Below are 17,939 nucleotides of genomic sequence, written 5' to 3'. Positions count from 1 at the left end.
AACTTAGCAGTTTAGCAAAACAGAATTGATAGAATAAGTACAAGTCTCTAAAAAAAAAAGGGGGGGGGGGCAATACATCTAACTAAAAATTTGAAGTGGTGCCCCAGTATGGCTGCAACCAAGTGACAAACAAGTAATATATATATATATATATATATATATATAAAATTAGACTCATTCTAATGTTCACTTTTCCAGATTTGCATGGGTCAGATAAATTTTATTGAAGCAGTTTTCTTTACAGCTCCATACCCTTCCAGCTGCCCAACCTTTACTTGTTTCCAAGCAAGGTATCATTTCCATGGTCAGATATGTTCACACAGAATATTTGAAATGAACAACATTCATTTATTTTACAACAACCCCTCAATGTGAAGACAAGGGGACACAAACATACATGGGCACACGATGGGACCCTTTCAACTTTCGGTCTACCAAATCCACTCGCAGGGCTTTGGTCGGCCCCAGGGCTATAGTAGAAAACACATGTCCAAGTGGCCACATAGTAAGACTTGAGCCTGAAACCACGTGGTCAAGAAGCAAACTTCCCATTGACACAACCCACACCTGTGCACCCACTCTATGTGGGAGTGTGTGTGTGTGTGTGTGTATAGACACACACAAAACATATATAATGTTGCATATATATGTACAAAGATAAAAAGCAAAGTATATTTTTATTTCCTTTTTTAATACATAGCTATATTTTAATGTAACAGTATATCGTTTATTCTGTTCATAAAACAACAGGTATGTACAAGTAGTATTAAAAATAATTACACCTTTCAAACCCATGTATAAAACCATAGATGGGTTTTCTAGGATCCCATACCTAATCACAGTAATAGCTTTATTCATTGTCATTTTTTTTATGCTTTCCATACCATCATGGCTCAAACCAGTTCAAATTTGGAGCCACTGCTATCTTAGAGGAGTCGGAAGAGCATGCCTTACTAGTGTGCTCCATTTTTGACATGGTTTTTACAGTTAAATACCATTCATACCACTGTTTTAGAGAATGTATTAGATACATTTTCTTGTAGCATCTGAAGTTGTCATGTCTTTAGCAACAATAAACAATCCTCTCTACCTTATATTGTTTAATTCATCAACCACTTCAGAGTGTATTGAGTGCATTTTATCTTGGCACCAACACCAGAGAGGTTGTCATGTCTTTGAAATAGCTGAACTGTCCTCTCTATGTTGTGTCTGTTTAGTTAAGGTAAATGTTACAAAGAGTACAAATATGAGGGGAGAAGCTGTGATGAGGTGGGAGAGGAAGAGGGAGAGATTGATAAGCAGCTACATGTTGGTTGTTGGTAAAGATATTGAATAGCAAAACATCTTAAGCAGCTAAAAGGGACAAAGAGTGACAGAATGATGGAAAAAAGAAAATGTCAACAAAGAGCAACAGAGGAGATAACACAAGAGTGAAGGAAAGTAATAAACTGGAGGAGAGATGGGGGTGATACTAATGAAGAGTGACACTGTGAGAGTGAAGGTTGGGGGTACTGGATTAGAATGAAGAAGGTAACGGTGAGAAAGCAGTAGAGTGTTAAGGAGGTAAAATTAGATCAAATGTCATTCTTCTGAGACAAGTACTGATGTACAGTGAAAGGGAAAGAGGGTTAGTAACAGAGGAGAGTAGACATAGAGTTAACAGGAATATAATGGGGTAGAGAACTGATGCACATATACATCCCAACCTTCACTATTCTGACAGGTGGGCAGCAGAGCTTCTCCAACATTGTGTTGCTACTCATAATTCTCGTAATCACCTTCATATTCCAACCCGTCTTCGCAGTTTCTCTTCCATAGGTTCCTTCAATATCAAGCACTGAGCACTTACAGATAATAGACATCCTCCATATACACCATTATTCATACCTGTATAAATACAGCCTTCTCTTTGCATACTACATTGGATTCCTCATATATCCAGCTTTTTTCAACGCATTTGCACTCCATCAAAATTCCAATGAAGCATGCATGCTGCTTTTCTTTCTGACCATAACAAATCTCACATTCAAGTCCTAGATTTTGCTACCATGCAACATCACAGTCGATACACAAGTAATCCTTTGCTATCAACAAAACTTATCCCATCCCATTCTTACTTTAGCTGACATGCTTTCGTAACATCCACCTCTACTGCATCAAAAGCTGTTTGTTTCCTCTGTGAGATTTCCCATCATCTGAAGGAATTTATTTCACATGTAATCTAACTACTAATTATTAACAGGCATCTGCCACATACAAAGTCTACCTGTAATCCCACATCTCTTGTGTATCTACAATTTACACTGGGAATAGCACATGACATTTCTAACTCTTTTTTTCTGTATAATAAACATACCCATTTCTCTGATGGTAGCAGGGTCCTGTCTTTTCTATGGGATAAAATTTTATTTAGTCTTAAAAAGGTATCTTAAGTTCAAGGATATTTTACTGGACATCAAGTTAAATGAAATTTCATTTCCTTGAACTCTGAAGAAAAGAACACCTGACCATTTGGAAGATTCTCTACTATCACTGACTGAAAAATATTAACATTTCAGACAGCAAAATCTGTGTTGACAATAAAATCCACTGTTACACTTCTATCATCTACTCGTTCACACATGCACCTAAAATGTCATTCTATATGTTTGATCCTGATCAGTACCATAGAATTTGGGACAGAGTTTTGCAATTGGATGCTCATCCAAACACAAATTGCATTGTTGGAACAGATCAAGTGCTTTTCAAGATACCAGCATCAACAGCTTTGTGTATGCAAAATCAAGCGAGTGTGGGTATAGCTGTAATGTTAATGTTCATCATTTCAAAAATAAATGTTGTGCTCCTGGGTAACATACATAACAGATTTCTTTAGCCTACTGACAGATTTCACCCCTTGCATAATCATAGGTAAATGGATTTAAAACCCTCACCCACTACTTATCACATAAGCTGAACATCATCACATCAAACCAGCCCAAAAGAACTAATAAAGGTTATGGGTTCTCCAACAGTCTAAATCTCAATACTTTACAACTGGGAGTATCCCTCAGTATCTCCTTTTAAATTCTTGCTACACTGATCTCTCATCTAATCATTTTCAGCTCTCTCACTTTCGTGGTCCAGACCAAAATATTCCAAGTGTTAACAGCAATCACTAATACCAAATATTAACGGCTCAAAGGCATTGCCTCTATTACTATTCTTCAAATTAATATGTAATTCTGTATGTCAAAAGGTTTAGAGTTAAAAGCAGATGCACATATACTGTAACTACCAAACTTACAACAACAGTTGTATTCTGTAACCTCAAATCCTTCATTTTCTAAATCTTTAACCTGAAGTCGCTGCTCAAACAAAATTTGGAATATTTCTTGCAAAGATATTCCGACTCTCTGTTATGAATTTCAGTATCAGACAGTAATTGTGCAAAGTATGTGATGTGTGGATTGTGTGGCGTTAATGGGTTGCAGCTGTATAGAATGTGAAGATAAATATTAACAAAAAGTTTCCAAATTTGCTTAAATCTGACCAGCCACCAGCTGTGGTGTCTAGTCCTCTGCACTTTATATAACTGTGACAATAGAAATATACTTGTTAAATCTCTTTCACATTCAGTGAAGGAGTTTCACTTTGAAAACCGAAAGTTCTTTACTTCGAAACGGCATTTTCACACACAACAACCTATATCTTCTAGTAAAGAATTCATTTCAAAATATGTACATATGTATACACTCACAACCTTATTTAGACACAAATAACTTGCTAATTCCAAATCTCTGTTCTTTTAATATAAAATTAATTTCATAGAATTCATTTAACTGCCATCTCATTTCTAGTCTTTGACAGCAAGAGGGCCAACAGATGCCGTAAATACTGCAGCAACTCCTTTATACCTAACACAAAAAGACCTTAAATGCCCATGTGTCTATATATTTATCAATGACTAATCAATCACATCATCAATCTGCTTGTCAGTCAGAACAACTTACATAAGTACCAACAACGCCTATTTGTCAATTTGTGTACTTTCGTCTACACCAGTCTCTATTTGCATCTTCCCCTATCAGTTGCCTGTTCTCAAACAGTCTACCTATTCATAGAAAATGACTATGTAGCCACACTCACATAGACAAGTATGGGCGATTTAATCCATTTCGATGATGAAGTCGAAGGAGGAATAGAATCATTTACATTTCACATTAAATATTCATGTAACATAAAAATATTAAAACGGGCCGGTAAGCCAACTAATAAGTAAAAGTCTGGTAAGAGTTTAAAATAAAACAAGACAAATTCAATATTTCATGACTGTTTATAAAAGGAAGTTAGAACGACGGTAAAAATAAGAACTTGCGAAGTGAAAAACTTTTAACGAGTTCAAAAATTAAACCTTATCACGGTCAAGCAACTATGTTCACTATGTATCCATAAAAACAAATATACGCTGTGTGCGTTCAATCTTCTAGAAGTAATAGTCAAATCACACCCTGTTATCTTAAAAAAGAAAGTGATACATTGGATAATGTAGTCGTAGATAACCAAAAAAAAAAAAAAAAAAGGATGAATCTGATGAGAAGCCTTCTCGATGAGAGCTAGGAGGTTACTCGACAACTTTCAAACCCAGTATAAAATTAAAAATTGGGTTATATTACCAACATTGAGCAACTTTTAAAATCATTAGAACTAGACATTGCATGATCAAATTCGATTGATAAATTTGTCGTGGTGACCTCTATGTAGAAGATTAAAAAAAATTATTAATTCTGTAATTCAAATATCTGAAAACTCATTTGAGAAACCTAACGAACAACAAACCAAAATATTTCAACCTCGCTACACGTAAAAGAAACAAAATACGAAATAATTAGAAGGAGTTTCTTGATAGAATAAACAATATAATCGCCAATAGTCAACATTATATTTAAATAGTCTAAGCCATTAGCATTTATTTATTTATTTTTTTGATGAGTTGAAACTTGTCCACGGTTCTTCGGCTGCTTCTGGTTTTATCATCGCATCTTCACACACACACACATACTTAAATTTAGCAAACTACGCAACTATAACTATTCAAGAAGTACAGTAAAAATGGCTAAATGAAACTTCAAAAGATTCTTCATGGTGAAAACTAAACTATGATGGCCTACTACTTGGTGATTAAACCTAACCAGAGATAACCATACAAAATTTACGCTGCTGACTTTTACAGGTAAATGTGTGTGTGTGCGAACGAAGAGAAGCAGCTCTAACATGACTGTTGTATATAGTTTGTTCTACGTTGTTCTTTAACTGACAAAAATCTCCAAATATATCATCGCGTGGTTATAAAATGTAGGATCAAGTTACTGGAGTTTGTTCGGTCTCCCAACTCCCATCATTGAACTCCAGCATACAGAATAATGAAAATGTTTTAGAGTTAACAATTTGCTTTTTGTTTTTTTTTTTCTTCATTTTCCTTTTTATTATTTTTTTAAAAATTTTATCAAACAAACTCTTTTAAATTTCTAAACATTTAAACTTTTTTATTCTACCGATATAAAAAGTGAAGAAAAAAACGAACACAAGTACTTTTGATTTCAAAAAAGGCACACAAATAATGATGAATAAGAAAAGGATTAGTGAGTGTTATCATGACGACCATATACTAATTCTTCATGTATATCTCTCTCTCTCTGTGAAATCACGTCCAATAGAAGAGGCAAATAGCAAACTTACCTGTCTTCAAACGTAACAGTAACCTCATCATCATGAATATTCTTGATAAAAGCCTAAATAAAAGACAAAATTTCGTTGGATATTACGCGTCGTGTTCTTTAGAGAATGGATATTTATAAATTCCTATTAGTATGTTCTAATGATAAAACGTTAGCAAAATGTAGTACTATTCGAGGAAATAGTTAAATTCATAAAATTTAACTATTTTATGGGTTAAACTCATGAGATTTCTTGAATTGTGAAATCTTATCATTATGTGGTTGGAAAGTGAAGAAATTTTGGTATTTCATTTCCTCACAATTCGAGCCATTGTGAATAGAAGTTAATTTAGAATACAACGAAGGACATAGGTCCAGCAGTGTATCATGTATTAATTGATAGATATTAAGGAAGGAAATCTATATATCGAGAATATTTATTCAACATTAATTGAAATAAGGTGAAAAACTGACAATAATTAAAAGGAAACTCCAGATTTACGAGAATTACTTAAAAGCGGCCAACATTTTGACTACTACACAAGAACTTTTGATGCACGCGGATGTTGCTTAAAAGAAATTTATGGTATCACTAGTGTTTTTATTGTTTGTTTCAATGTTAAAACGGTTCATGGTATAATATATATGTTAAGATAAATGAAATAGGAATAGTGAGAGATGCAACAAACCTTTAAAAAGGCCCCGTTATGCCAGCATACTTCCACCGCAAGGTCCTCCATCTTTGTTTGATGATGCTTTCTGGGAAATATTTTGCGTATAACTTGTGTATAAATCCGGAAAAAAATATCTTTTCGAAAATGATTAAAATTTCAACATTCGAATTATGGTACGGAATTTTCTGTTACTACTAATTATCTAAAATTGTAAAATTTTGTCGAAAATAAAAAATTTCTTGCTGACAATTCTCGTACTAACGGATTGAAGCGTGACTAACAATATGGCAGCGGTTTGTGTAGGTTGAGTTGAATATTGCGGAGAAGAACTCACTCAAATATTTACGACATCCCGAAAATGTCGTCTGATAGCGAGATGGACGAGTTTTATGATGCTGAAGATCATTCTCCGGAACTACATAATGTGTAAGTTTCCTATTGATCCTTATTTAAAATAGATTCTTCCGAATATTGCTGACGAAAACTTCCGACATCTGTTTTTGACTGAAAACATTAATTTGTGTAAACGACGAATTATTTTCTGTTTTGAAGACGATCAATCAATGATACTAGGGTTAAATCTCTCAGTTGTTTTAAGATATATGTATGTATGACCATGTATATATATAGAGAGAGAGGAATAGATGACGAAGAAAAGAATTTATTTATATAATTATTTATGTTGGTATTTGTGTTGGGTGACGCCCTCTAATTAAGAGTTAAACAAGAAAGTATTTCCAATTGAGAGATTTTGATTTGGTTTAAATCGATAATGGAAGCTTTTAGAAGAGTATTGTTGCACTTTGATCATGCTCCCGACATTTAATGTCTTTTTGTCACCCTTTATTAAGATATAAAATCCACTTGTTGATATCTTTTGTAGAGCATTCTGTTGTTCATTGTGTAATTATCTTGGTAACTAACGCTCCTTGCAACCCAAGAAAACAGCAATAATGTGAAGTAACAGAATAAAGTAAATCAGACAAAACAGTTGACAAAATTACATGTGTTTTTTCTTTACTTATGAACTTATATATATATATATATGTGTGTGTGTGTGTGTGTGTTTTGAAAGTTGTCATCTGTTTCAGGTAATCGCAAATATTTGCATTATTTTATTCTAGAACATTTTTAGAAAATAAATATTAAAAACGTTATGTTTTCATGTACTGAGCTATATTATATATATATATAGCTCAGTACTAATTATGTATGTAATTGTTAAACATTATGATGTGACGTTGGTTGTAGCATATAGAGGGCAAGACACTATGGTGTGTCTATTTTTGTTCTTCATAGATCCAAATACTAAACATACCAAATCAGCTGTATCACCAACCATGTTAGGCCGACTGGTGACCGTCAGATAGAGTAACTGAATTGTCAACTACTCTAAATTGAATCGTTAGGGGTTCGAGATTGTATCTTACCAACACTTCTTCACTGTTGTCACGTTTGGCTGACATCACTATGTTTAGTTAATATTCACGCTGGAATTCCTCGTCGTTCAGTCTTTATTATTTTTGTTTTAGTCGATTCAGTTGAAGAAGAGAAAGTAAAAAGCAGACTCGATGAGAGTAAAATAGACTGAAACTGCTAGAATGGACATTTTCTAAATCTCAACTCAGATAAAATATATAAGGCATTAGCTAAGAAATCAATGTTGCAAGTTATTGATCGGGCAGACCTGTGACACAAGTCTACTGTACAGCAAGGTATGAATTACAAATTTACTAGATTATACCATGCCTCCGTCTGTCTCGCTAAGGACTATACTAACACCCTGGCATTGTTAATCATATGGGCTGCAGTATTTGCCGTCTCTCCACTGTTCAGTCTATTTCTGTAAATCTGTCGTCGTGTAGTTCCAAGCCAGCTCCGATCGAGCAGACCTGTAAACATTCTATCACCTAAATGATCAGGTGCAATCACGTAGTTATTGTTCAAGATACCTTTGACCAGCATATTCCTCACTTTGACATGCATGAATGAATCAATCGTGAGGGTGGGTCATGGCATGACAGTCTGGAAATATACTCCCTTCACGGTTTGCTGCTACAGCAAAACTTTGTCCTTCACATGTCTCGGTGGCCTTCCATTTTTAGCGTCTTTCTTTGTGTCAGTAGACAGTGTGCAACATGTGATAACATGAAGTGTACTGGTTTTGTGTTCTTTATGGTAGCAGGGCTGACATTAACTGATGATGGGTCTAATGTTTTGACTGTATATACCATTGTTGTTGTCTCATTCTGTTGGCCAAATATGGCAGTACCTGTGAGTTCTCTTGCTGTGTTTATGCATCGTTTTGTTTTCTTCAGGTCTTTTCCGTGGGCTGTGGATGTTAAGGAGTTATTGTAATGTAATTCCTATCTGACAACAAGTTGTCGGGTTTAGCACCTCGTCTGTTAGCTTACCTATGACCAATCATAAATATCTCATCTTATTTTCAGACGGAATATTTAGAATTACATTATCCAATATATCCTTCCTGTTTAATCTGATAGGGTGTAAGTTTGAGGGAGGTCTGGCTGCTATTTCTAGCAAACTGAACGATGGCATAGAGCTTCCTTCTTTGACTCATGTTGTTGGGTGTAGTAGTTAATTGTATTTCATGCTTTCTTTGTTGCTTTTAGGAAAGTAGACAGTGGCTTTTGACAGGTGTTACTTTTAGTATGTGGTTTGGAGCTAGGTTTCTTGATAACTTATATTGATGGTAGTCAAAGTGATTTGGGGTGGGTTTTGAAACAATCATATACCCTCTGTGTAAGATTTTCGGTAGTGTGTGATTTGAGTGTAGTGTCCCGAATCCTTGTTTGGGATTTGGTGTGTCAGTGTTATTAATGATGAGCCTTTCTAAAATTGTGAGGCTGATAAGTCTGTAGATGCCGCTTTTAATTAGCTTTGAGTGCAATTTAACCCTTTAGCGTTCAGATGACTCTGACAAATGAAATTATTATTTATTCACATTGTTTTGAATTAATCCTAATCGTGCATTATCTCGTAGCTTCAAGATTTTGATGATGTGATTGTTTATATTTAGAATAGCCCCGTAAGGTAGGTGTTGAGGCCAGTTCTGGCCAAATTGAACATAAAACGGGTTGACTTGATGCTAAAGGGTTAAAATTCTAATGATTTTTCCCTAGTTTCTAGATTCTGGCAATTTGGTAGAGTTGGTTATAAGTTAGTGTAGATGTTGGTGAGAGTGTTGATTTCTTCGGGTTATTACAAGCGTGTGCTTGTAATTCTGTTACACCGAAATTTTTCATTTCTCTATTGCTCTTCTGCTGCCAAAAAAAAACCCAAAAAACAGTCAGAATTATTTTTTCATGTAATTACTAGCGTAGCTGGGGACTGTCCGCCCCGGGTTGTATTTTTAAAGGGGTGACACTTTTGGGTCTGCTGTAGGCAATATGTGTTTTTTGTGGGGTCCGGGTGGGGGTGGGGGCAAACGGAAGGGCCGCCCCGGGCGGCACCCCCCCCCCCAGCTGCGCTAGTGCATTGTAATGTGTCATTTTTTATTTTGTTTCATGTGGTCTTTGTGCCATTGAAAGTAGCAGATTTTATAAAAATATCTGATGAGAGCAGTTTCCTTGCTTCATAAAGTGAACTTTGAAGGAAATTGAGCTGCTAACTCTTGCAGGTCAAGCCACTGCATTGAGGCTGTTTTGTATTATGTATATTATGCAGAGTTGCGATAACTATGACATAATGCTCAAATAATTGTTGTAGCGTTTTTGATTTCATTTCTGTTAAATATTAATTGCAATCTTAGCTTTGGTGCACAGTATGTATTAGAAAATGCTAAGTCTATTGATGTTTGCTTGTCTCCTATCCTCTTCCATCCACACATCAATAAAATATTTGTTAGTTTTTAATCCCTTGCACTTCTATGCAAATCATACCACCTTCCATTATCTTTAAATATTCTCACACAGGCATCATTTATTGCAATGTAGACAGTTTATGTAATTCTATGAATAGAGGTCCTTATGCCCTAAAGAGATCTCTTTTTAGGGCATAACAGCCAGTCCCCTTCAACAAAATACAAACTGTTGCTGCACATCTCAAAGACAGTTATCATACACCACCACATCATTTTTGGTTGAACTAAACCATCATCATTTAACGTCCGTTTTCCATATTTTTTCCGTCTAAATGATTTTGAAGACTGCAGAATAAATGATAATCAGAAGGGGCAATGTCCAGCAAATATGGTGGGTGGGGCATCTTCAACCTTTGGAATGTTATCCTTGCTGTATGTGGCTGAGCATTATCCTGATGGAAGAATACCTTTTGTCTTGAAGCCAAAGGTGGTTGTTTTTCTTCTAGTTCTGACTTAAGCCGCTCGCAGTAGATCTCCTTTGTTATCATTTAGTTTGGGTTTAAAAGTTCAAAGTGGACTAAACCTTTCATATCCCATCAAACAGATAACAACACCTTATGTGGGTGAAGACCTTCTTTAGCCTGGGGTGCCAGTGTTTCTCCTTTCCCTACCCACTGTCTTTGGTGCTTGACATTTTTATAGAAAACCCATTTCTCGTCACCAGTCACTATTGTGTCGCAAAAAGGTTCATTTGTGAGACGTGACAGCAAAGAAGAACACACATTCAATCTCTGCGTGTGGTTATACTTGGAAAGTTTGTGACGAACCCACTGACCGAATTTGCTGATTTTTCTGATGGCATGCAGGTGGCAATGAATGGTTGAAAGACCAAATCCAAGCTTCACTGCTAGTTCCTCAACAGTTATGATGGGATTTTGTTCCATCAGAGTTTGCAGGACATCCTCGTTGAGCTCCACAGATCTTCCAGGATGAAGCTCGTCTTCTAGGCTATAGTTTCCGGCTCAGAATTTCTGGAACCACCATTGACACTGGCTTATGTTTATTGTCCAATTCCCATATACTGCACATTTATTCCTTGCACTTTCTGTTGTTGCCTTTATTGAACTCATAAAGCAAAATATGCCGAATATGCTCCTTTGTCACTTCCATTATAGCTTTGAAAAAATAACTGCTAAAATTGAACTGCACTCTTCAAAACTTGTACTAAGAATAAGTACAAGGTAAAATTACTACCTGCTTTTATAGCAAGTTGATGCAGGTAGTTTATCCCGTCCCTCTCCAACTTTTAGTTCATGCAACTGAAAAAAACCGCATTATTTATGGGATGACCCAATATTATATGTGTGGGTGTGTGTGTGTGTTACTGCCATGACATTATGTAATAGTAAATGAGTGTCGCCATGCAAATTGTGTCCTTTGTTTCCAATCTTCCATGAAAATATGCCTGGACAAGGTGAAATATTACCTTTACCTAGAAACAAAGGAGGGTTGGCAACAAGAAGGGCATCTTAGTCATAGAAAATCTGCCTCAGCAAGTTCTGTCCAACCCATGCAAGCATGGAAAAGTGGATGTTAAAATGAAGATGCTGATGATGATGATGAAGCATATATTGTGTGTGCAGTATCAGCTACTTCATTGTAGACCTTGTGATTCACTTGAAGAACAGCAATATGGCTGTCTGTTTCCCTAAAATTGAACATCTCCTGCTTATATATATTCACTTCAGTGTGAGCGCACACATTTGTTTGGGTGTTCATTGAGGCATTTAAACATCTGTACCATTGTGTGTTTGTACACACATCCTGTTTTATTTTATTATTTAGCTTGAAAAACAACTACAGTGTTGGTGGGTATTGCAAGCCCTGCCCATAAAAGGAAAGCTCACGTCATTGTATCTGTGTGTATGTATCTTGTTGTCCCATTAGAAATTTCTCTTCCAACTTAGTTTGAAATTTGTACAACTTACCTTACCTGAAGGTTGAATCTTTCTCTTCAATTCTGTATCTGTTTTTCTTATTGTCTATATATAGGTGCAGGAGTAGCTATGTGGTAAGTAGCTAGCTTACCAGCCACATGCTTCCGGGTTCAGTCCCATTATGTGGCGATCCACTTATTTCGGTTAGTTACTTATTCATGAATATACCAGCACTCGCACCCCTGAAGGAAATGTTCTCTGGGAATGCACAAAAGCCCTTTTCAAAGTTATTTACTCTGAATTGTTATTATCTCATATATGATTAGCCTGCTATTACGTAACATCCTTCACGATTTTAGTATGCATGCCTTATTAGTATTTCCTCTTATGTTCTGTATACTCTGGGAATGCATTAAAGCCCTTTTCGGGGCTACTTTATTTGAATTCTCACTATTGGGTAACTAATTTCATGTTATTACATAACTGACTTCACAACTTGGGTATTCATAACTTACTGGGAATTCCTAAAAACAGCCATAAAAGTATTCTTGACTTAAGGTGGTATCTATTTTTGTGAATATCTGGCAGAATGCATCAAGTTGCTTCTTCCTGTTGGTGTCTTTGAGGATCACATTGAATGCATGCGTATAGAATGAGGTACTAGGTCACTGTTGTGGGACAACACATTCATAAAAACTGGCACTCTATTGTTTACGATGACGAGGGTTCCAGTCGATCTGATCAACGGAACAGCTTGCTCGTGAAATTAATGTGCAAGTGGCCGAGCACTCCACAGACATTTGTACCCTTAATGTAGTTCTCAGGGAGATTCAGCATGACACAGAAGTGACAAGGCTGGCCCCTTTGAAATACAGGGACAACTCATTTTGACCAGCTGAGTGAACTGGAGCAGCATGAAATAAAGTGTCTCGATCAAGGACACAATGCACTGCCAGGAATCAAACTCACAACCTAATGATTGTGAGTCGAATACCCTAACCACTGAGCCACAGACCTCTGTAAAAGCATACACCTGAATGATATGAACTTAGTTTGCACAGTTCTTTATGTGGAAGTGACTGACTGAAAATCCCACAGACCTATAATGCTAAAACTGACTCTCAGGAGAATAAAAAACTGTCAAAGTATATCCTTGAGTAACAGGAACCAGTTGACTCTGTGTATAGAACTTATCATTCAACTTGATAACTAAGTTCAACTTAATAACTAACAAGGCTGTCTTGTTACTTTATAAATCCATGTCTGTAACTTCACAAGATTGCAGCATGTATTATGTAATGCTCTTATATTATCACAAACAGAAAGACAATAGTTTTTAGTTACCTTCGTTGCTTTTTTATATAATCTTAAACATTATTTTGAAGCCTTTATTGGATTCCTTGACCTCGAAAGCATAGGATTAACATGCTTCAGTTTCTAGGCTGACTAAAAGCTAAGATAATACAAAATAGTTATGGTGGCCAGTTTGAAAATCCAAGATGCCAACCAAGTCTGTACAAATGCCAATATTAGTTTTCAGATTGTTAAGGTAATGAGCTGGCAGAATCGTTGGCATGCCAGGCAAAATGCTTGGTGGTATTTTGTCCATCTCTGCATTCTGAGTTCAAATTCCGCTGAGGTCAAATTTACCTTTCGTCCTTTTGAGGTTGATGAGATAAGTACTAGGTGAGGACTGGGATCAATGTAATTGACTTCTCCCTTTCATCTTAGCTTGCTGGCATTGTGCCAAATTTTGAAACTTGTATTAGTTTTTAGATTGTAAGGTAAGCGAGCTAGCAAAATCATTGGTGCACCAGGCAAAATACTTAACAGTATTTTGTCCATCTCTACGTTCTGTGTTCAAATTCTTTCAAGGTCGATGAAATAAGTACCGGTTATGCACTGGGGTTGATGTAGTTGACTTCTCCCTTTCTCTTGAAGTTGCTGGCCTTGTGCCAAAATTTGAGACCCATATTAGTTTTCAGATTGAAAGACGGCAAGCCAGCAGAATCATTAGTCCGCCAAGCTAAATGCTTAGAGGTATTTCGTCCATGTCTATGTTCTAAGTTCAAATTCCATCAAGGTCGACTTTGCCTTTCATCCTTTTGCAGTTGATGTAATAAGTACCAGTTGAGCACTAGGAATGATGCTAGCCTTTTGCCAGAATTTTAAGCCTATATTAGTTTTCAGATTGTAAGGCCACAAGCTGGCTCAATTGTTATCATGCTTGATAAAATTCTTAGCAGTATATTGTCCATCTCTACATTCTGAGTTCAAATTCTGTCGATGTTGACTTTGCCTTTCATCCTTTTGGGGTTGATAAAATAAGTATACCAGTTGAAGACTGGAGTTGATGTAATCTATTTACCTCCTCCCCTGAAATTGCTGGCCTTGTGCCAAAATTAGAAACCAATGCTAGTTTTCAGATTCTCCATGCTTTCATGATGGTAAAAGTGTACAACTTTGCTAATCTCCAAAAATTTTGAATGAAATTCTGTTTGTTAACACAGCGAAGCAGAAGTGTTGTTATCAATATCTACATGTAACTATAGCCAGCCTAATCCCTACCAATTGACTCACATAGTACATTCCTTTTATTGTCTCTGTGATTTTTAAATTTTTTTGCTTAGATTACTTAGGTCTTTATTTTAGAGCTTTGCCTGTTCAACAGGGTTTAAATATATAACAGATAAGTTGAGGGAAAAGTTTTAATCACTGTGCTATTATGATATCTGCGTTGTCATGGTAGGCAGGTGGTGACAAATAAGAATGTAGCATTGAGGACTTTCATGTTGGTAGTAGCTGTATATGAGGAATACCGAATGCCTTCATGCACTACCTGCCTGATAAGAAACTCAGACACTGGCCTAGGTCTCACTAACAAATTCAGGAGATCTTTTCTTATCTGAATAATCAGAGTGAGTTTTCCAAGCTGCCATACCTTTGTAATCACCATTAGACTCGTCCAACTCTTTCTGAATTTTCTGCATTGTCCTCAAATTGACACTCAAACACTCAGAAATGTTTCATATTGGAGCTTCCGGTATGAATGCCAAGCAACACAGCATGTTGTTTCCAAATTGCTGGCAGAGTGAATTGCGTCATGGTACTGTTTTGCTCACAGACGGTGCCCAACTGACCCTACAATACTGTATAGTCTACAAAATCAAAAACAATTTGCATGTGCGAAATTAAAAATATAAAATGGTGACAATTTACCATGACACCCTCTATATATGTATATATATATGCATGTATATATATATTTATATATATGTGTGCGTATGTATGTATGTATATGTATGTACGTACGTATTTATTTATTTATGTATATCTGCACGTATGTATGTATATATGCACATATGTATGTGTATATGTATGTATGTAATATATGTATGTATGTTAGAATCCATATATGGGGGCCCATGTTAGTATCTAAGGGGCTCATCCCCTCAAGTTTGAGACCTTTTTATTCACTCCTGGAAGAATGCATTAATTATTTCAGCCTGGCTATGTTTGTAGACAGTTAAAAAGAATACTTTTAACAGAAAAAAAAAAAAAAAATCAAACGATAGCATTGTAGTAGCAGGTGAGCCCCCTTGTAGTTGCAGGTGGGCTTCCTTAGTCTCCTGGCAACCAATATTTTTAGACCCAGTCTGCCACTGTATATACACATGTATATGTGTGTGTGTATTTATATATGTGCGTATGTATATGTGTGTCTGTGTGTATGTTTCGGTCTCTTTGCCTTGACATTGCGTGTTAGTTTTAAGCTGGTGTCACTGTCATGCAAGTGACTTCTTTCTTCATTTCCTTTCTTGCAAGACATGTCTTGTCATGGGGAAATATTATATTATTTGCATTCAAACAAGTGAGGGTTGGTGACAGGAAGAGCATCCAACCACAGAAAACCTACCTCAATGAATTCTATCCAACGCATGCAAACTTGGAAAAGTAGACATTAAATGATGATGACAATGATGATGATTATGGTCTGCATTATGACTGTCGATTCAAGTTAATATAAGTCATTAAAATAGTACTCTCAAGAAATGTTTACTTAACTGATTTTGTTTTCAGTAATTTTAATATTTTAACTTTCATTTTAATTTCCAGATCACCTGATCCAGTTGATTTGCCAAAACAAGATGTAAGTATCCTTATGAAATATTTGCTGTGTGAAAAACTATTATGATTCTTCATTTTTAGAATCACTTGCTGAATGTTCTCAGTCATGAATATGAGCAACAATACCAAATTATTGATCTGTCATATTAATGCATTTTAACCATTTAGTATTCAGATTATTCTGCCAAATGTAATACATATCCTCATAAATTAAGAATGGGTTTTCACACCATCTTTATCATAAAAAAAGGAGAGCCCAAGGAAATTAGTATTTTCTGTATTGGTTAAAAAGTTACGCAGGGAAGTTTGTGACCCTTATTAACTTTATTTGGAAAAATATTTTTGGACTGACCTAGCATCCAAAAGACAGGAAATTTTTCTCTCAGACCAACTTATTCAAACTAATGTTTATCATGCAGTACTTTCATTTATTGCAATTAGAAAGAAATGTTTGAATTGTATTTCGTGGAAATCTTACAAAGTTCTTCTGTGACCTTAAAATATTCTTATTGAAATGTGATGTATTTTCCATTTCTTGACCCTTGCATGTAGTCCTTAAATTTTTAACCCTTTAACATTCAAATTACTATGTCAAATGTAATGCTTGTTTATTCACATTTTTTTGAATTAATCACGGCTTATCTCGTAGCTTTGAGATTCCAATGATGTGATTGTTGACATTGTTAAGTAGGTGTGAGAGGCCAGATCTGGCCAGTTTGAACATAAAACAGGCAGAAAGCTTTGGGCCAGATATGGCTGATTTAAATGCTAAAGGGTTAAAGATTTAAATAATTTTACTGACAAATCACAATTTAATTATCACTGATAGTTGTCTTTTTGTCTATACACTTGATTCTAAGGTGTAATAATTAATTGACATCCTTATTATCTCTGATTGAGGTAACTGTTTCACATGAATAACTAAATATTCCAACCCACCAAAAATGTAGAAAACCCAGATTGCAAACTTGAATTTGTTGCACAGACAAGTGGCAACTGTGAGAGGAAATCAAAAAAATGATCAAAAATTAATAAATGTTTATACGTGTGGCTGTGTGGTAAGAAGTCTGCATCTTAAGCACAAGGTTCCCAGTTTCAGTCCTACTGTTTGGCATCTTGGGCAAGTGCCTTCTACTAAAGCCCCAAGCTGACCAAAGCCCTGTGAGGTAGATAGAAATTGAAAGAAGCCCGTTGTATATATGTGTGGATCTGCATGATTACACAAATTATTTTTAAAGATTTTATTTCTGTTTTTTTCTCTACTAGGGAACATCAACTGAGGCTGAAAGTTCATCGCAGTTATTACAGACAGAAAGTTCCACCTTTGAGAGGTTCGTTAACTTCATATATTTTAGATAAATGTCGTCATTAATTGAATTTTCAATATTCATTTGAATAATGGTCAACAAAAGAATCCCACTTCCCTAGACTTTTGAGACTGTGAACAATTTATGTATCATCAATTGATCTCTGTATTTTCTTAATGTTGGATGATGGGTTGTCTGTTGATAATGAGTGAGATACTTTTATTTCATGTTACTCCAGTCCACTCAGCTGGCAAAAATGAGTTGTACCTGTAATTCACAAGGGCCAGCCTTGTCACATTCTATGTATGACATTGAATCTCCCTGAGAACTACATTCAGGGCACTCAGATCAATGGAGTGTTAGTATATATATAT

The 17,939-nt window shown here is 35.7% G+C and overlaps 2 protein-coding genes across 7 annotated transcripts in view; one reads left to right on the top strand and one right to left on the bottom strand.

The window, feature by feature from the left end:
• LOC106868359 (FMR1 autosomal homolog 1-like) overlaps positions 1 to 6,521 on the bottom strand; it is a 51,442-nt gene extending 44,921 nt beyond the window's left edge. For all 3 annotated transcript variants that reach the window (XM_014913575.2, XM_014913576.2, XM_014913577.2), the window contains exons 1-2: positions 6,386 to 6,521; positions 5,719 to 5,771 (exon numbers count right to left, since the gene is read on the bottom strand). In XM_014913575.2, the coding sequence (XP_014769061.1) occupies positions 5,719 to 5,771; positions 6,386 to 6,436 (104 nt within the window). In that variant the 5' untranslated portion in view covers positions 6,437 to 6,521. The remainder of the gene's footprint in view (positions 1 to 5,718; positions 5,772 to 6,385) is intronic.
• Positions 6,522 to 6,656: 135 nt separating this feature from the next.
• Positions 6,657 to 17,939, top strand: part of LOC106868358 (WD repeat-containing protein 44) — a 60,851-nt gene continuing 49,568 nt past the window's right edge. For all 4 annotated transcript variants that reach the window (XR_008266202.1, XM_014913573.2, XM_014913574.2 and 1 more), the window contains exons 1-3: positions 6,657 to 6,796; positions 16,247 to 16,280; positions 17,525 to 17,589. Coding sequence is in view for 3 of the 4 variants with exons in the window: in XM_014913573.2 (XP_014769059.1) it covers positions 6,729 to 6,796; positions 16,247 to 16,280; positions 17,525 to 17,589 (167 nt within the window). In the remaining variant the exon portion in view is untranslated. The remainder of the gene's footprint in view (positions 6,797 to 16,246; positions 16,281 to 17,524; positions 17,590 to 17,939) is intronic.

The sequence above is a fragment of the Octopus bimaculoides genome, chromosome 19 (assembly GCF_001194135.2).
Source record: "Octopus bimaculoides isolate UCB-OBI-ISO-001 chromosome 19, ASM119413v2, whole genome shotgun sequence".
NCBI classification, from domain to species: Eukaryota; Metazoa; Mollusca; class Cephalopoda; order Octopoda; family Octopodidae; genus Octopus; species Octopus bimaculoides.
This window is presented reverse-complemented; position numbering and strand designations above follow the sequence as displayed.